Source organism: Gopherus flavomarginatus, chromosome 2 (genome assembly GCF_025201925.1).
Source record: "Gopherus flavomarginatus isolate rGopFla2 chromosome 2, rGopFla2.mat.asm, whole genome shotgun sequence".
In the NCBI taxonomy this organism is placed as follows: domain Eukaryota; kingdom Metazoa; phylum Chordata; order Testudines; family Testudinidae; genus Gopherus; species Gopherus flavomarginatus.
The window spans coordinates 119,664,681-119,683,282 of NC_066618.1; the positions used below are offsets into that span (position 1 = coordinate 119,664,681).

The 18,602-nt window shown below is 45.6% G+C and overlaps 1 protein-coding gene across 5 annotated transcripts in view; it reads left to right on the forward strand.

Moving 5' to 3' along the window:
- The window catches only part of INVS (inversin), a 219,896-nt gene that overhangs the window by 140,269 nt on the left and 61,025 nt on the right, over positions 1-18,602 (forward strand). For all 5 annotated transcript variants that reach the window (XM_050938135.1, XM_050938137.1, XM_050938136.1 and 2 more), the window contains 3 exons: positions 7,053-7,208; positions 9,779-10,008; positions 17,685-17,791. In XM_050938135.1, the coding sequence (XP_050794092.1) occupies positions 7,053-7,208; positions 9,779-10,008; positions 17,685-17,791 (493 nt within the window). The remainder of the gene's footprint in view (positions 1-7,052; positions 7,209-9,778; positions 10,009-17,684; positions 17,792-18,602) is intronic.

Genomic DNA, 18,602 nt, shown 5'->3' on the forward strand with positions numbered 1-18,602 from the left:
ACATTTATAAGTTGCTCTTTCATAACGAAGAGATTGCATTGCAGTACTTGTGTTGTAATTGAAATCAATATATTTAAAAACGTAGAAAAACATCCAAAAATATTTAATGCATTTCAATTGGTATTCTATTATTTAACAGTACGATTAAAACTGTGATTAATTGCAATTAATTTTTTAATCACAATCAAGTTTTTGAGTGAATCACATGAGTTAACTGCAATTAATCGACAACCCTACTAAAAATGGAAACATTTCAGCTTGAATATAAATAAACATTTCTCAATAGCTGAAGAAAACTTGTAGGTAATATAATAAACTACCCAGTGAAGTAGTTGAGTCATCAGCATGAAAACCATCAATAGGATACATATAATATTAGTAGGATTAATGTATTAAAAACTGTGCCAATGCAAGCACTTAAACGTGGTAACCCAACAGGTCTTTTACATCCTATTATCTAATCAATGCAAAAAGCTTAATGAAAGTAGCACAGTGGTTCAGAATTAAAACACACAAAAGTCATGAAGTTCAAGGTTATGGTTCTCATAGTAACTGAATTCAATCTCATTTAATAGAAAAAGTCATACAATTTTGTAATAATAATATGCTGCTATTATATTTATACAGCACCTTTCATCTCAAAGGATTCCAAGTTGCTTTATAAACTATCCACACATATACACAGATGTACCAGTGACCTGTAGGAGATAGGGGGGTGACAGCCAGTCAGACAATCTGCATAGCACAATATGAGAGGAGAGGAATTTTGGACCTGGACATTGTGGCAGATTGCTCCACTTAAGCAGAGGCCTATGATATTTATAATACTCACGCTGAACTGACAGAACTTTGTTATTTAAAGATGGCTTTGAAAGGAGGAAAATGGGTTTATGTCTGAAAACTTTTTGTTGGAGGAGAGGTTTGGTTATGATTTTTTGGTTGATTGGCTTTCAAGGTTTGTTCTGATTATTTTTCCCCCATCTCATCTATTATTGTTCTTGGAAGGGCTTCTTGGATAATTTAAAGGTATATATTAGAATATTCTTTTAGTTACCGTGTGGGGAATTGAATTCCCGAGAGAGTTTTTTCCCCTTGTATTTACATTGGGTAAGTGTTAACAGAGTGTTTGAGTAAAAATATTTCTTTCCTTCTTGGTTGATCACATTCCATTTCCTTAATACTTCACCAGTCAATACATAGAGTCAGAACTGAGAATCCTGAATTTCTATATAGAAAATCTCTTTTCAAAAACCTTTCAGGGCTTGTTTTCGCTGCAGAGTTAATTCAAGTTATAACTTGAATGTTTCCCCTATCTTGAGTCCTATCCACAGAGACCCTTAACTTGAGTTGGATGGTCCATCAGTGGATGTAAGCTAAAGCTTGAAATCACTTGTCAGCTGCTAGCACAATTTCTCTGTGCTATTAATATAGTCAGTGTGCAGTAATCCAACCACGCTGTATAGCTCAAGTGTTATTTCATAACATGGCCATTCTCAGTCAAGCTAACTCAAGAATAGTTAATTTAAGGGTAGGTCACTGCAGAATTAACTCACGTTAACTCAAGTTAATTAATGGGAGCTGTGGGAAGCGGTGGCCCGGCCTGTGCCGCTTTCTGCAGCGCCCATTGGCTGGGAACGGTGAACTGCTTCCACTGGGAGCTGCGAGCAGCCATACCTGCAGATGCTCAGGTAAGCAGAGCTTACCCTGAACAAGCCACGAACCAAGTTTGGGAACCCCTGGGTTTGTGAGATTATTCAGACATGGGTTTTGTGCTTGGATAAGTCAAATGGTTTGTTTTACAGTCCTTTCTGTCTCACATAGCACATTGCGGTAATGTGTGACCATTTTCTAACCTCCATGTTTTGGTGAAGAATTTTTAATCCAAAAAAATGAATGCAAAAAAAGAGAGCTCCCCAAAACAACCCATTAATGCAAAGCTACAATTGAGTTGCACACGTTAAAAGTCAAGAAGTGGAAAATTCTGCCACTATTCCCACCTTGTCGCCAAGCAATCTGAACTTGGCCATATTGAATTTATATGTTTTTGCATAAGAATTTCCATATTCAGTTCATCTGGCCTCCAGTTAACAGAAGATCACTCAAAATACACCGCCCCGAAATCACTTCCTTATCCCAGACTTATCTTTTCAGAAGACTTTGTATGTTTCCCATGGGTTTTGGGACAGTAAGGTTAAAGATAGTGCACAAGCCTAAGGGGACTGGGATACGATTGCTGTGGGGACCACAAGTTTGAATTTCCTGACTTTTGTGCTTGTGTTGGGTAAAGCTCAGCTATAACATTGCATTAATGTAGTTTTTTTGCATTTACTTATAAAGAACAAAATCTCCATTCAGGGCAAAGCTTTGATAGAACATCAAGATGTTGCTTATTGTGCAGGAAAATGACACCAAGGAAAAGGAATTTCACTGTTCTCAGGGATCAGCACTGCAAGAGCATTGCAGGGGCAGCTTTATAGCTCTGCCGTCACTGACTGTGTACAATGATGAGGGATCTGACTGTCGGTGGAACAAAGGTTCTATTGTGACCAGCTGGCTGAAGAATCTCTTCAGTCACCGTGACTCCATCACAGAAAATTTAGCTTACAAGAAAATATTGAGCACAGAGTGGGAAACAAGATGCCTGCGTCAGAATGAGTGATGGAGGGGAAGAACCAGGCCAAGCTGACACAGCAGCTCTTTTTCTATTGTATTATTGCATACACTCCATCTGTTATCTGATTGAGTAGCTTATTGCCTTCAGTTTCATAAGGAGTGCAATACAGAACAGAGTCTAGAGTTTATTGTGGGGTCAGAACATGTAATCAAGACCCGTCCAAATCTGCTAAGCAGCAGGGGCCTACTTCATTCTTGTCAAATTTCCATGTATATCCAGCCACCCACCCAAATTGCTAGTGGAGCTTTCAGTGCTTTTGGCTTCTTTTCACTAATGTAACTGAAGCTTCTGTACATAATTAATGATTTTTTCCCCCATGATAGCCCCAACAATGAAGCTTTAGTGTATTTTTAAAAATTGACTGTATAGTGTAAATGTTCTGTGGAAAAATTTGAATCATGTTACTATGCACCTATGATTTCAGTTATTAAGGCTACACACTTTAGGGTTTGTTTTATTGACCGTGTATATACTCTGTGAAGTAGATTGCAGCTTTTAGCACTACAGCTGCGTAAATGGGTGTACAGGGGCACTGTATCAGCATTCGTTCACATAGGCACTCAGCCTGTGGCAAACAGAGGCAGGCACAATGCTGCAGTATGCTGGAGGAACACATACAAGACTGGCCATTGATACATCTTGTAGCATAGTGCTACAAGCAGTACCTCCCAGCAGTGGTCCTTGTAGTGTGTCTTGTATTTAAGACAGCACTAAACCTCTCCTTCACTATCATTCAAGGAATGTGAGGTATAGGATTCTAGCTACTCCTTGCACAAGAGCACAAAGGGTGGATAAGGACTCTGTTTCCTCCACCTCCTACCCCTGACACACAAGCTCAGGAATGATCACTATCTGGTACTATGTATATTAAACCTGAGAAAATTAGAGGCATCTGAATATTTTTAAAAGCACCTAGTTTTACTCTCTGAACAAATGAAATTTTGAATAAGTACAGCTCACGTAGTGATCTAAAGATCATTTGTAAGGGAAGCATTTGGTTTAATCTACTGTAACTGGCATTTGTAAATGTGCATATTTATATATTCATTCTAAATTACTCAGAATTTGTGTCATCAGAAATGTAATTTGTAGGAAAAAGATGTACTAAAAGTATACTTTTGAGACTGATGTTCTTCATGATTCAACTTACTACACCTCTGCCCCAATATAACGTGACCCAACATAACATGAATTCAGATATAACGCGGTAAAGCAGCGCTCCGGGGGGGAGGGGCTGCGCATTTCGGTGGATCAAAGCAAGTTCGATATAATGCAGTTTCACCTATAATGCAGTAAGATTTTTTGGCTCCCAAGGATGGCGTTACATCGGGGTAGAGGTATATTTGGATTGTTTAGAATCATAGAACCATAAGGTTAGAAGGGACCACAAGGGTCATCTAGTTTAACCTTCTGCCAAGATTCAGGAGCTGTAGTGTTTAAACTGTCCAAGACAGATGGCGATCCAGTCTCTTTTTGAAAACCTCCAGTGAAAGAGATTCCAAAACTTCCCTAGGCAGTTGGTTCCATTCTCCTACTGTTCTTACAGTTAGGAGGTTTTTAATATATATTTACGACTCCAAAGCACTTAAAATCAATATTTCAAGCAAATCTCCAAAACATTTGCCCTCCATTTCAACAAATCTGGTGAAATCTCTTCACTCTTTGTGGCTTGATTTTCCGTGAAGAAACATCTGGGTTAGCTGTACTTGTATTTCGACAAATTCAAATCCAGGTGATAGGTCCAGTGGGATGAGGTTTTGGATGATAGTAACATCATTTGAAACCAAGCAATATCTTACCATCCTCCTGCCATCTCAGGCCCTGCTGAAGGATTTGTGCTGTGATCTCTGGGCTGAGCCAGAGTGAGGTGGAGGGTGCATAGAATCAGAGGTAAGAAAACAGAGTGGAAATGTGAAAGGATAGGAGTCTGCAGAACCAATCCCATGTGACTTTAATGCAGAAGGATTTGGTCTCTGGGGCAAGTGGGAACATCCCATCGAGACTGAATTTCCCCCCTGATTCCCAAGCCCTTCACTGGTCCCTTATGCTGCCTGCTGTACCCCATAGAAGATGGGAATGTACGGCCTTTTATTAGCTATGCATTGCCCTAAATGAAAATGTTTGTTAATGAAGAGTTAGACTCTAGCTTACACCTGTGTGTGAAATGGGGGCAGGATATAAAGGAGCTTCACACCCTAGCATGATCTATGTAAGGGCAGGCAAAACTGCAGTCCCTGCAATCAGAGGAGGAACTGCTCTCAAATTACCTCCCCCCCTCCTCCACCCTGGAGGGAAGGAGCAGAGAGCCATGAATCTGGTCTGTCACACAATTGGCTGGCGAGGAGTATGCTGTATCTCTTTAAGGAAGCAATTTGGTTGCTCCACCTGCCATTGAGGCAAAATTCATCTTGCTTGCACTGCTCTTGCTCTCTCCTAACATGGGATTGTGCCAGAAAGACATGATCTAGCAAAAGAGTTAAGTTTCAAAATGAGTTTCAACAGAGCCCCAAAAAACAACCCTACATTTACTTTACAAATACAGGAACTCCTCACTTAAAGTCGTCCCAGTTAACATTGTTTTGATGTTAAGTTGCTGATCAGTTAGGGAACATGCTCATTTAAAGTTGTGAAATGGTCCCTTCTAAGGTCATTTGACAGCCGCCTGTTTTCTCCACTGCTTGCAGAAAGAGCAACCCGTTGCAGCTAGCTGATGGGTGGTTAGAACCAGGGTGGGCCAGCAGCTCCCTATCAGCTCCCCATTCCCCTAAGTTGCCTGTGTAGCAGCTGTCCTTCCCCCCCACTGCCATGTGCTGCTCCTACTCTCTGCCTTGGAGCTGCTCCCAGAGACTCCTGCTTGCTGTACAGGGGGAAGGGGGGAAAGGGGGTAATGTCAGGATGTCTCCCCCTTCCCCGTGCTCCTGCACCCCGCTTACCCCATCTTCTATAGAGCAGGGAGGACACACGATGCTGTCTGAGGTTTCAGCAAGCTGATTTTATTAAAAAGGCAGTGTACTTAAGCCTGGGATCAGCTCCTTAAAGGGGAAATGTGCATTTTTTTTCTCACACACAGGGTGTGTGTGTCTGTCTGCCCTCCCTCCTTTCCTGCTGCCTTGTAGAGTGTTCTGAGAGTTAACCCTTCAGGGCTCAGTCAATTGCTAGTTCATTTAGCAGTAAGGCATTCCCTGGGAAATATCCCACCCTCTGACTGATCCACCTCAACCAAGCTTCACAGTCATCATCACTGTGTACCAGTAATAAATTGTTTAAATTTCCCTGGAACCAAACCCCCTCCTTTATATTAATTCTTATGGGAAAATTGGATTCGCTTAATATCTTTTTGCTTAAAGTCACATTTTTCAGGAACATAACTACAATGTTAAGTGAGGATACTGTATCTACAGTGTTAACAAACATTAGGAAATCCAGATAGTCCCTTGCTGTCCTATAAAAAAACCATCCTTTGTCACTTACTATCACCCTGCTTGACTCACACTAGCCACTCAGTTTTAACTTTCCCCATAAAATTTGCAAAACTACATGCAATGGTCAGAAAAAAGAAAATACTGTAATGGGAGGAAAGCAGCTGCTTACAGCTGCCTCCTCCTTTCTATACCATAAAAATTTTCACTATACTTCTAATGCAGTATTTACTGCTACAGGAGCCAGTTGCAGCTGGTTTCTACACTTTCCATTCCCTTTTCCTCAGAACAGAGATCCAGTGGCAGCACATCTCCAAGGTCTTTTGCAGAACGTTTCTCTCATGTTAGTATGAAATGAGACCATTTTATTTGATGTCTGAAAGAAAATCTAGTATTTAGCAGGAAAATCTCAGAGAAATAAATTAGGGTTTTGTTTCTTTTTGTCGCAGTAGCAATAAACAGTGTTATCTGTAATGGGGTGACTCAGTAATAGGAGTAGTGAAAGAGGATGCAGTAGCATATACTGTGCACAGCAGGAAGAGACTACTTTGCTATCAATTCAGTATAAACCAGTCGAACTTCTGGTGAGGTTTGAATTTGTGTTTGCATGAGTAAAGAATGTAACAAAGCTGCCACCTTTTTATATCATGTATTTTGTTGTGTTGTTTGTGTGGCAAGGGAGAAGTAGTGATTGCCTGTCACTTGTTATATTTTGAGCTGTTCACAGTTTTATGATAGAATGGCAGTTCTCTCTACCAAATACGGTGACCAGACAGCAAGTGTGAAAAATCGGGACGGGGTGGTTGGTAATAGGAGCCTATATAAGAAAAAGACCCAAAAATCGGGACTGTCCCTATTAAATCGGGACATCTGGTCACACTACTACCAAAATTATTGAAATGAATCATTATTTTTGACAGTTCTAATTGTCATTGTCTAATTTCTAACTCTTCTTTTAGCATTACATGCTGCTGCCCTTTCTGGCCATGTCAGCACTGTGAAATTGCTCTTAGAACATAATGCACAGGTAGATGCAACTGATGTAATGAAGCACACTGCACTTTTCCGAGCCTGTGAAATGGGACACAAAGAAGTGATACAGACGCTCATTAAAGGTCAGCTGTCACAATTTACAAATCCATTTACAGAGTTAAAATGCTGTTGTGGGTAGGTTGTAAAATAAATGACATTGCTGGACAAAACGAAGAGCCCAAAATTAGTCCAGTAGGGAAAGATTTATGTATAGTATATTTCATTGTCTCTACCCACTGTACCCACAAGTCTCTTCCAGTACCCTTTAATCTCCTAAAACCTCATATATCAGAGGGTAGCCGTGTTAGTCTGGATCTGTAAAAGCAGCAAAGAATCCTGTGGCACCTTATAGACTAACAGACGTTTTGGAGCATGAGCTTTCGTGGGTGAATACCCACTTCCTCAGATGCATGTAATGGAAATATCCAGGGGCAGGTATATATATGTGTGCTAGCAAGCAAGCTAGAGATAACGAGGTCAGTTTAATCAGGGAGGATGAGGCCCTGTTCTAGCAGTTGAGGTGTGAAAACCAAGAGAGGAGAAACTGGTTCTGTAATTGGCAAGCCATTCACAGTCTTTGTTCAATCCTGAGCTGATGGTGTCAAATTTGCAGATGAACTGAAGCTCAGCAGTTTCTCTTTGAAGTCTGGTCCTGAAGTTTTTTTGCTGCAGGATGGCCACCTTAAGGTCTGCTATAGTGTGGCCAGGGAGGTTGAAGTGCTCTCCTACAGGTTTTTGTATATTGCCATTCCTAATGTCTGATTTGTGTCCATTTATCCTTTTCCGTAGAGACTGTCCAGTTTGGCCGATGTACATAGCAGAGGGGCATTGCTGGCATATGATGGTGTATATTACATTGGTGGATGTGCAGGTGAATGAACCAGTGATGGTGTGGCTGATCTGGTTAGGTCCTGTGATGGTGTCGCTGGTGTAGATATGTGGGCAGAGTTGGCATCGAGGTTTGTTGCATGGATTGGTTCCTGAGCTAGAGTTATTATGGTGTGGTGTGCAGTCACTGGTGAGAATATGTTTCAGGTTGGCAGGTTGTCTGTGAGCAAGGATTGGCCTGCCACCCAAGGCCTGTGAAAGTGTGGGATCATTGTCCAGGATGGGTTGTAGATCCTTGATGATGCGTTGGAGGGGTTTTAACTGGGGGCTGTATGTGATGGCCAGTGGAGTCCTGTTGGTTTCTCTCTTGGGTTTGTCTTGCAGTAGGAGGCTTCTGGGTACACGTCTGGCTCTGTTGATCTGTTTCCTTATTTCCTCGTGCGGGTATTGTAGTTTTGAGAATGCTTGGTGGAGATTTTGTAGGTGTTGGTCTCTGTCTGAGGGGTCAGAGCAGATGCGGTTGTACCTCAGTGCTTGGCTGTAGACAATGGATCGTGTGATGTGCCCGGGATGGAAGCTGGAGGCATGAAGATAGGCATAGCGGTCGGTGGGTTTTCGATATAAGGTGGTGTTAATGTGGCCATCACTTATTTGCAGCGTGGTGTCAAGAAAGTGGACCTCCCGTGTAGATTGGTCCAGGCTGAGGTTGATGGTGGGGTGGAAGCTGTTGAAATCATGGTGGAATTTTTCCAGAGTCTCCTTCCCATGGGTCCAGATGGAAATCCATCAACCTCATAAAACCTCATAGTATTTTTTTCTTTTTCCTGTAAATGAGATCAATTTACATTTTGTTTACCATTGGTGAGAATGGGTTGAATAGCCATCTTTGAACATGTAAATGGCTTACCTGTTTCAAATACAGCTTTTCTTCAACTTTTTTGATATAATCACTTTAATGTGTTTTTCTCTCTAACTTTTTATTATAAAGTTTTATTTTGTAGACAATTTTAGAAATAATAGAAACCATAATAGAAAATAGTTATATTACACAGATATAGTTGTATCATCTTAGCTGCCAGCATTTATAGAAGCATCACATTTAGTCTACACTCATATTTTCTCTTTGGCTTTTGTGGAAGCAATGAGTTGGTGGACGTAAGGTGATCAGGGGCTGACTGAATCATATGAATCATTATAGTTGTATTATTATATGGGCGGTTATTGTTTTGGTTTGGTTAGAGCCAATGATTGTTATATTTTGTGGCTTTTTTGTGATTTTATACTGTATTTTTTAACTGTTGTAAGAGCACCTTGGGGAACTACACTAAATAAATGAATTTGATTTGGGTAAAATAATTTTACATGCTTGAGTAAAGAAAAAGGAAATAACTGCAAAAGCCCATGATAATATGGTGAGGCTAGCGATAAAATTTTGAAAAGCATCTAAGTTCCATTTTCAAACATGCCTTAGGCACTTGGAAGCCTGTATCTCATTTAAAGTCAAAAGGACTCAAGCACCTAAGGGCAAGATTTTCAAAGGTATTTGGGCACCTAAAGTTATAGATGGGCACCTGATGGGATTTTCAAAAGCACCTGAGCAAGTTGGATCCTAGCTCCCATTGAAACTCCTAAGTGTCCAAGTCACTTTTGAAAATTAGACTTGGATTTTTAAGTCACTTAGGCGCTTTTGAAAATATTACCCCATGGTCTTTTGTATATCAGAGGTGTTCCAAGATGACATGTGCTTAATCTCCCCTTTCTCTGATGTTCAAAAATATTTCGGTGTTTTTATTGCTGATGTTCAAATATTGTTTTGCTATTACAGGCGGAGCAAGAGTAGATTTGGTTGATCAAGATGGCCATTCTCCCCTTCACTGGGCAGCTCTGGGTGGAAATGCTGATGTATGTCAAATTTTGATAGAAAATAAAATCAACCCAAATATGCAGGATTATGCAGGTAGAACTCCCTTGCAGTGTGCTGCATATGGAGGCTATATTAACTGCATGGTCGTGTTACTGGAAAATAACGCAGATCCAAATATTCAAGATAAAGAGGTATGTTGTTCTTCACTGTGTCATTTAAGTTAATGTCAGACCAAGCATAAATTGAAAGTATCTTCTTCCTGCGTATCCTTCTCTTTTCTGCAGCACAATGGCATTAATCCTTGCTTTTCACACCAGTGGGACGATGAATCTGTGTTCATTGCTATTGCAGAGGAAGGAAAAGCAGCCCTAAGACTACTTTCCTTTCATGTTTCCTTTTTTTAGGGCTTGATCAAAGATTATTATTTTATACACCATAAACTGAAAATGCATATTTCCATTTTTTCCTTTGGCTTTTCCATATAAAGCTAACATCTTAAAATTATGCTTTTAAAAACTCCTTATTCTTTACTTGTTGTTTTCTTATTTAAATACTTAACAAGGGAGTGTAATTTTATAATCCACACCATGTCTCTCTCCAGCATGTGTTAGTGAGGATAGAGCAAGTGAGGTGCAACAAACTTGTCGAAAGAACTGCAGCAATTATTTGTCTGTGTCTAGCCCTTAAAGGCGAAGAAGAACATTGTAGTTTGCTTGTATATTCCTTTGCTCCCTCCCTAAGGCACTAAGTGAAACTTGGTGCCAAACTAGATTTTGTATTCTAGGACAAATTCTCTATTGCTGTAAATTGGCACAACTGCACTGGAGTCAATAGAACTGGACCAGTTTACACCAGCAGCTAACTTGCCCCAATATGTTAACCTTTTACCTCACTGCATAGAATCATAGGGTTGGAAGGGACCTCAGAAGGTCATCTAGTCCAACCCCCTGCTCAAAGCAGGGCCAGTCCCAGATAGATTTTTACCCCAGTTCCCTAAATAGCCCCCTCGAGGATTGAACTTGCAACCCTGGGTTTAGCAGGCCAATGCTCAAACCACTGAGCTATCTCTCCCTATGAGGCTTACTTTTCTATCCCACAGTCAGTTTAATGAAACTTGCTGCAGAGCTTTCATATCTGGACATTCTTTTCAAGTGCTTGCTCATATCCATTCCAGTTAGGTGTGCACGCGCCACGTGCACGTTTGTTGGAGATTTTTACCCTAGCAACCCTCGGAGGGCCGGCAGGCGCCCCGTGGAATGGCGCCGCCATGGCGTGCGATATATACCCCTGCCGGCCCATCCGCTCCTCAGTTCCTTCTTACCACCCGTGTTGGTCGTTGGAACAGTGGAGCGTGGCTTAGCTGATCTCCACCTCCCTAGCTCTTCGCTCGTTTATATAGTTAGTGTGTACATAGTTAGTTTCTCCTTAGTTCTAGTTAACTTTTGTAGTAGTAGTAGTTTTATAGTAGTCGTGTAAATAGTTAGAGGCTTGGGGGCTAGCCCCTTCTCCTCCCCCGGTACCGGGGCCCATCCCCGGTTCACCGGGCTTCAAACCTTGCGCGGCCTGTCATCGGCTGATGCCCATAGGAGATCCGCATGACTCCTGTTTAAAGTGCCTGGGAAAGTCCCACCTTGCGGACAAGTGCCGAATCTGCAAGGCGTTCAAGCCCTGAACGAAGAAAGAGCGGGACATTCGCCTCAAGCAACTCTTGATGGAGGCAGCTCTAACTCCTCCATCCTCAGCACCGACTCCAGCGCCGGGGACGAGTGCTCCCGCCGCACCAGAACGCGTGGTTCCAGTGAAGACTCCCCAGCACCAGCCTTCACCGGCTCAACCCTCTGGCAGACACCGATCCCTCTCCCCGAGGAGCAAGAGGCACAAGGCTCCTGTGGCACCTGTACCTACGCTGCAGTCGGAGCATACATCTAAAGCGGACCGCCTGGCACCGTCAGCTGCTGCGGCACCGCTTGCCTCCGCACCATTGATTCCGGTCTCTCAGGAACTGTCGAGTCCGGTACCTACCAGCTCCCCAGCGCACGCTGTGGTCAAGCTCATCGTGCCTTCGCCGCCGGAGACTTTCTCCATGGCTTGGGAGTTAATTCCTCTGATGGAGCCCGAGCTGCCCCAACCCCCGACACTGCTGGTGCGGGTTGTTCAGTCTCTGGGCAAGCCCACCATGATGAGGCCATCTTCACCGGACACCGTGCAATGCCGCCGGTCCCAATCCAGGTCCCGCGGACGCTCTCGGTCCCGCCATCGCTCTCGCTCCCGGCGTCACTCGCAGTCCCAGTACTGCTCTCCATCCTGGTACCGGTCGTACTCGCGGCACTGCTTGAGATCCCGGTCTCCATCACGGTACTCTCGGCACCAGTCCAAATCCCGGCACCGCCGTACCTCTTGCAGCCGATCTCGGCACAGCGATATGAGGCACTGGTCGACCTCCTGGCACCGCGCTGGTTGCAGGTCCCGCTCCCGCTCCCACTCCCAGCACCGCTACGACTTTCGGTACCGTTCGCCGGTACCACGCAAACAGGAGTCCAAGTGGATGCAGAGACCTGGTCCAAGGGTCTTCGGCTCCTCTGTGGCCCTCGCGTCACCCATCCATCTCCTCTCATGCAGACAGTGTCTCCTATGGGGACTCGGATGCACATGCCCATGGCCAGGACCACGGACCTCATCAGTGGTCCTTTTGGACACCTTGGGCATATCATCAAGCCCAAGGCTAACCGACTGGCCCATCACGCTCAGGTCACTCAGAGCACCGTGTGCCCGAGGCCACTGTCAGCCGGCCTGTCCCTGCTGACACAGAGGAAACCAGTGCGCACGCACCGGACACATGACCTTCTGGAGACAGAGGTACCCTCGGACCAGGCATCAGTGCAGGACCCACTCGTCCCGGGGCTGTCATCCTCCTCTTCCCCGGATGAGGCAGTAGCGGGGACGTCATCATTGGGACCACCTCCGATTGACCTCCGGTCACACCAGGACTTTCTGCGGTGTGTCACCCAGAATATCAACCTGCCAGTAGAGGAGGTGGAGGACCTGATGGTTAGCATCTTGTCCGCAGAGACACCTACCAGAGTGGCTCTCCCATTCATCCAGGTTCGATACAGGCTAGAGCAGACACCATCTGGCAGTCCCCGGCTTCCATCCCACCCACAGCCAAGGGGGTTGAACGGAAGTACATGGTGCCTTCCAAGGGGTAGGAGTACCTCTACGTGCACTCCGCTCCCTGTTCCTTGGTGGTACAGTCCGTCAACGAACGGGAGCGTCACGGCCAACAAGCCCCCGCCCCTAAATCTAGGGAGGCCCGGCGCATGGATTTGTTGGAGCGAAAGATCTATTCTGCGGGAGGTCTCCAGCTCTGCATAGCCAACCAACAGGACCTCCTCGGCAGATACAGTTACAATACCTGGGAGGCTGTCGGGAAGTTTGCCGAGTTGGTTCCACAGGATTCCTGCCAGGAATTTGTAGCACTCCTGGAGGAGGGAAAGAGGGTTGCGAGGACCTCCTTACAAGCCTCCTTGGATGCCGGCGATTCGGCAGCCAGAACAGTCGCTTCTGGCATAGCCATGCGCTGTGTATCATGGCTGCAAGCGTCCGGCCTGCCACCTGAATTGCAACATACGGTGCAAGACTTGCCCTTTGATGGTCAGGGGTTGTTTTCACAAAAGACAGACCCTAGACTGCAGAGCCTTAAGGACAATAGAGTGATTATGCATTCGTTGGGAATGCATACCCCCCAGACTCAAAGACGGGCCTTCCGCTCCCAACCGCAGCGCCCTTACCCCCCGCCTCGGCCACAGCAAGACTTTGCCAGAAGACGAGGTCGCACTAATCGCAGACGTCAGTCTGGACCTCAAGGGGGATCAACCTCGGTCCCACCAAACCAACGCCGGGACCCAAACCAAACTTTTGAGAGTACGCCTGAGAGCAGTGTACCAATTGCCTCCCCGGATCCCTTTCAGTTCTACAACCACCTTTCCCCATTCCTTCCGGCGTGGTCCCAGTTGATGTCAGATCGTTGGGTCCTACGCACACTGGAGCTTGGATACCGTCTTCAGTTTGTTTCAACCCCTCCCTTCCACCCCCCCTCCTCGTCCCTCTTCAGGGACCCCTCTCACGAGCAACTCCTCATCCAGGAGGTCCACAAGCTCCTCTCAATAGGAGCTATAGAGGAGGTTCCGGCGGGGTTAAGGGGCAAAGGGTTTTATTCCCGTTATTTCCTCATTCCCAAGGCGAAAGGAGGCCTCCGGCCTATCCTAGACCTGCGAGGACTGAACAGATTCATCAAAAAGTTCAAGTTCCGCATGGTATCCCTGGGAACCATTGTTCCTTCCCTGGATCCCGGAGATTGGTACGCCGCTCTCGATATGCAGGATGCATATTTCCACATAGCAATTTATCCCCCTCAGAGGAGGTATCTGCGCTTTGTGGTAAACCATCGACACTACCAGTTTACTGTCCTGCCCTTTGGCCTCTCCTTGGCCCCTCGCGTCTTTACGAAGTGTATGGCGGTTGTCGCTGCTTCTCTACACCGTCGTCGGATACACATCTTCCCCTACCTCGACGACTGGCTTATCCGAGGGGTCTCCGAGGCACAAGTCATCAGCCATGTGGCCATTATCAAGGACCTCTTTCTGCGTCTAGGCCTGATCATCAATTTAGACAAGTCCACTCTGGTGCCTACGCAGAGGATAGAGTTTATCGGGGCAATGCTGGACTCCAACCTTGCAAAGGCCAGTTTACCCCTCCATCGGTTTCAGGCCATAGTCTCACTTGTCCAAGGTCTTCAGCGTTTTCCAACAGCCTCTGCCCGCACTTGCCTTGGTCTCCTCGGTCACATGGCTGCGTGCACATTCGTCTCAAAGCACACCAGACTGCGAATGCGTCCTCTCCAAATCTGGCTCGCCTCCGTCTATCGGCCGTGCAGAGACGCCATAGACCTCATTCTGACAATTTCCGCCAAGCGTTCTCGGCTCCCTCGACTGGTGGCGAACGTCCTCCCGGGTGTGTGCAGGACGACCGTTCCATCCTCCCCAGTCCTCCATGTCCCTAACAACGGACGCGTCCTCCCTGGGCTGAGGCGCTCACCTAGGGAGCCTGCGCACCCAAGGCCTTTGGTCGTCCCAGGAGTTGGCACTTCACGTCAACGTCCGGGAGCTGAGAGCGGTCCGGCTGGCGTGCTAAGCGTTTCAGCGCCATCTACAGGGCCGTTGTGTTGCAGTCTTCACGGACAACACAATGGCCATGTATTATATAAACAAACAGGGAGGGACGCGGTCTTCCCCCTTGTGTCAGGAAGCGATCCAGCTGTGGGACTTCTGCATAGCCCACTCCATAGACCTTGTGGCCTCCTTCCTTCCAGGAGTCCGGAACACACTCACAGATCATCTGGGCAGGTCCTTCCTCATGCATGAGTGGTCTATGCATCCGGACATTCTCCATTCAATTTTCCGGAGGTGGGGCTTTCCCCAAATAGACCTCTTTGCCTCCAGGGAGAACAGGAAATGCCAGGTGTTCTGCTCCCTGCAAGGTCGCCACTTCTGTTATGCCTTCCCACCGTTTCCTCTCGTCCACCGAGTTCTGCTCAAGATGCGCAGGGACAAAGCCCGCCTTATCTTGATCGCTCCAGCTTGGCCGAGGCAGCATTGGTACACCACTCTGCTTCACCTGTCTCTGCCAGACCCAATTCCCCTGCCTCTCTGCCCGGACCTGATCACACAGGACTTCGGCAGGCTACACCACCCGGACCTGCAGTCCCTTCATATGGCTGCTGGCTGGTTAAGCCAATCAGAGCTGCGTTGTTCCACCGCAGTGCAGCAAGTGCTGCTGGGAAGCAGAAAGCCCTCCACGCGATCAACATACCTTGCAAAATGGAAGCGCTTCTGTCACTGGTGCGCTCAGCAGGACCTTTTTCCACAGTCTGTATCGGTCCCCACCGTCTTGGACTATTTATGGTCTCTTAAAGAGCAAGGTCTAGCGATCTCTTCGCTAAGAGTGCACCTTGCAGCTATTTCCACCTTCCATCCTGGGGAGGCTGGCAGTTCCATTTTTTCCCATCCTATAGTTTCCAGATTCCTCAAGGCCTTGGAGCGACTCTGTCCCCAGGTCAGACAACCAGCCCCTACCTGGGACCTGAACCTCGTCTTGACCAGGCTCATGGGGCCCCCCTTTGAGCCTTTAGCCACATGCTTGCTGCTGTACCTGTCCTGGAAGACAGCATTCCTAGTCGCTGTCACCTCGGCTAGACGAGTCTCGGAACTTAGAGCTTTGACTGTGGATCCTCCATATATGGTGTTCCATAAGGACAAGGTACAGCTGCGACCACACCCGGCGTTCCTCCCTAAGGTCGTCTCCTCCTTTCACGTCAATCAGGACATCCTCCTGCCAGTCTTTTTTCCAAAACCGCACTCATCACGACGGGAACAGCAGCTGCATACTTTAGATGTCCGCAGGGCTCTCACGTTTTACATCGAGAGGACCAAACCCTTCCGACATTCGCCTCAGCTATTTGTAGCGGTGGCAGAACGTATGAAGGGCATGGCAATCTCTTCCCAGCGGATTGCCTCTTGGGTGACATCCTGTAATCGGACATGCTACGACTTGGCTCATGTTCCAACTGGCCATCTTACCGCCCATTCTACTCGGGCTCAAGTCTCATCTGCTGTGTTTTTGGCCCATGTTCCCATACAGGAAATCTGCCGCGCGGCCACCTGGTCTTCCGTCCACACCTTTGTATCGCACTATGCATTGGTCCAACAGGCTAGAGACGATGCCTTCTTCGGCTCAGCGGTTTTACATTCTGCAACGTCCCACTCCAACCCCACCGCCTAGGTAAGGCTTGGGAATCACCTAACTGGAATGGATATGAGCAAGCACTCGAAGAAGAAAAGACGGTTACTCACCTTTGTAACTGTTGTTCTTCGAGATGTGTTGCTCCTATCCATTCCACACCTGACCTCCTTCCCCACTGTCGGAGTAGCCAGCAAGAAGGAACTGAGGAGCAGATGGGCCGGCAGGGGTATATATCGAGCACCATGGCGGCGCCACTCCAGGGGGCACCTGCCGGCCCTCCGAGTGTTGCTAGGATAAAAATCTCCGACGAACATGCACGCGGTGCACGCACACCTAACTGGAATGGATATGAGCAACACATCTCAAAGAACAACAGTTACAAAGGTTAGTAACCGTCTTTTCTGCTTACAGTGGTCTGAAATTTGGAGCTGCAATGTTCAGCTGCACTGACAGCCAAGGATGTGGTCAAAGTATTACCTGAAGGCCAGATCCTTGGCCATGGCTTCAATTGATTTCTGCTACATCGGTAGTTCAGAGCAGGCAGAAAGTTACCCTAAAAGATAACCCTTGTGAGATTTGGAACTGGCATGGAAAGCTCTGTGCCACCTGCCCCCAATGCACTTTATGCAGGTGGAATGTTGGGGAGTCTGCCAAAGTGCAGCAGAGTGCACAGTGCTGCATCTGATCCAGGGCCCTACAAGACTACATCCACTGGCATCATTTATATTGGTCCTTAGGCCAGCTAAATTACAGAGGGCTGTTTTGGCCCCAGTTGGCCCACGATTTCGGGAACAGAAAGGAGACTTAGACAGATTTCCTTCTGCTAACTTCGCAGAGAGTAAATTCTACACAGCTGCAAATTTGACCCTGATCTATTTAAAAAAATCTTTTCAGTGATTTTTGCTGTTAAACTCTTTTTCTTTTTTTAATGGACAAGATGTATTTTGGAACCACTTGTTTGGTCATAAGGCCCATTTGAGCCCTGAATGACACCATATGCTATTTTTCTTTTGGGAATACAAAGTTAGCAGCTAATAAACCTCTTACTTCATATATGTTCGTCTTACAGGGAAGGACTGCTTTACATTGGTTGTGTAACAATGGCTACCTTGATGCTATAAAGTTGCTGCTGGGTTTTGATGCTTTCCCTAATCACATGGAGAACAATGAAGAGAGGTACAGTTTAATAAACATATTTTCTAATTTAGCAAACCTACTCTGGTTTGTCTGTCAGATGTTGAAATATTGTCTGAGAAACATGAGCTTGAACATGTCTAAAAACACTGGTGTAATCTCAGGACTGGAGAGTAGTTAAATTGTGCAGTTGAAGACACTATTTTTCAAATAAGACTGTTCAAACCTTTATCTTAAATTTCTATTGTACTTTTCAGCTTGATCCTGCAGAAGACTTCTGTGTATTTTACCCTCTGTGAGTAATTTCATTGAAGGCAATGAGGCTACTCTTAGTGTGTAAACTTAGATATGTGTGTAAGTCTTTCAGGATTGGTGCTTCACACAATAACAATGAAATGAACAGAAATACTGTGAATTAAAGTAAATTTACTTAAATTTTATTTGCCCTATTCACCTTATTAGATTTAGGAAATGAGTCTTTCCATTCCACCTCAACCCTATGTTCTTCTGTTCAGTACAACCTAATTTCAGAAACTCCAAAATACACTTCCTGTAATTAAATTCTTCTTTCTTTTTTCTTATACTGTGTCACTAAAAGATGACAGAGCTGTTCGTTTTCAGAAAGCTACTAACAGATGTCTGTAAAGGGCCCGATCTTGCTCCTGTTGAAGTGAACTGGAGTTTTGCTGGTCAGTTCAGTGAGGGCATGATCTGGTGAAAAGAGAAAAGTAAAATTGTATTTTAAAAATAGTTATTGCAGATTACCTGGTGGTTATCTGTATTCTGATGATCCAACTAAAAATAAATCACTCTATCTTCATAGGGTGACTATAAATTTGCATCTGTTTTCTTT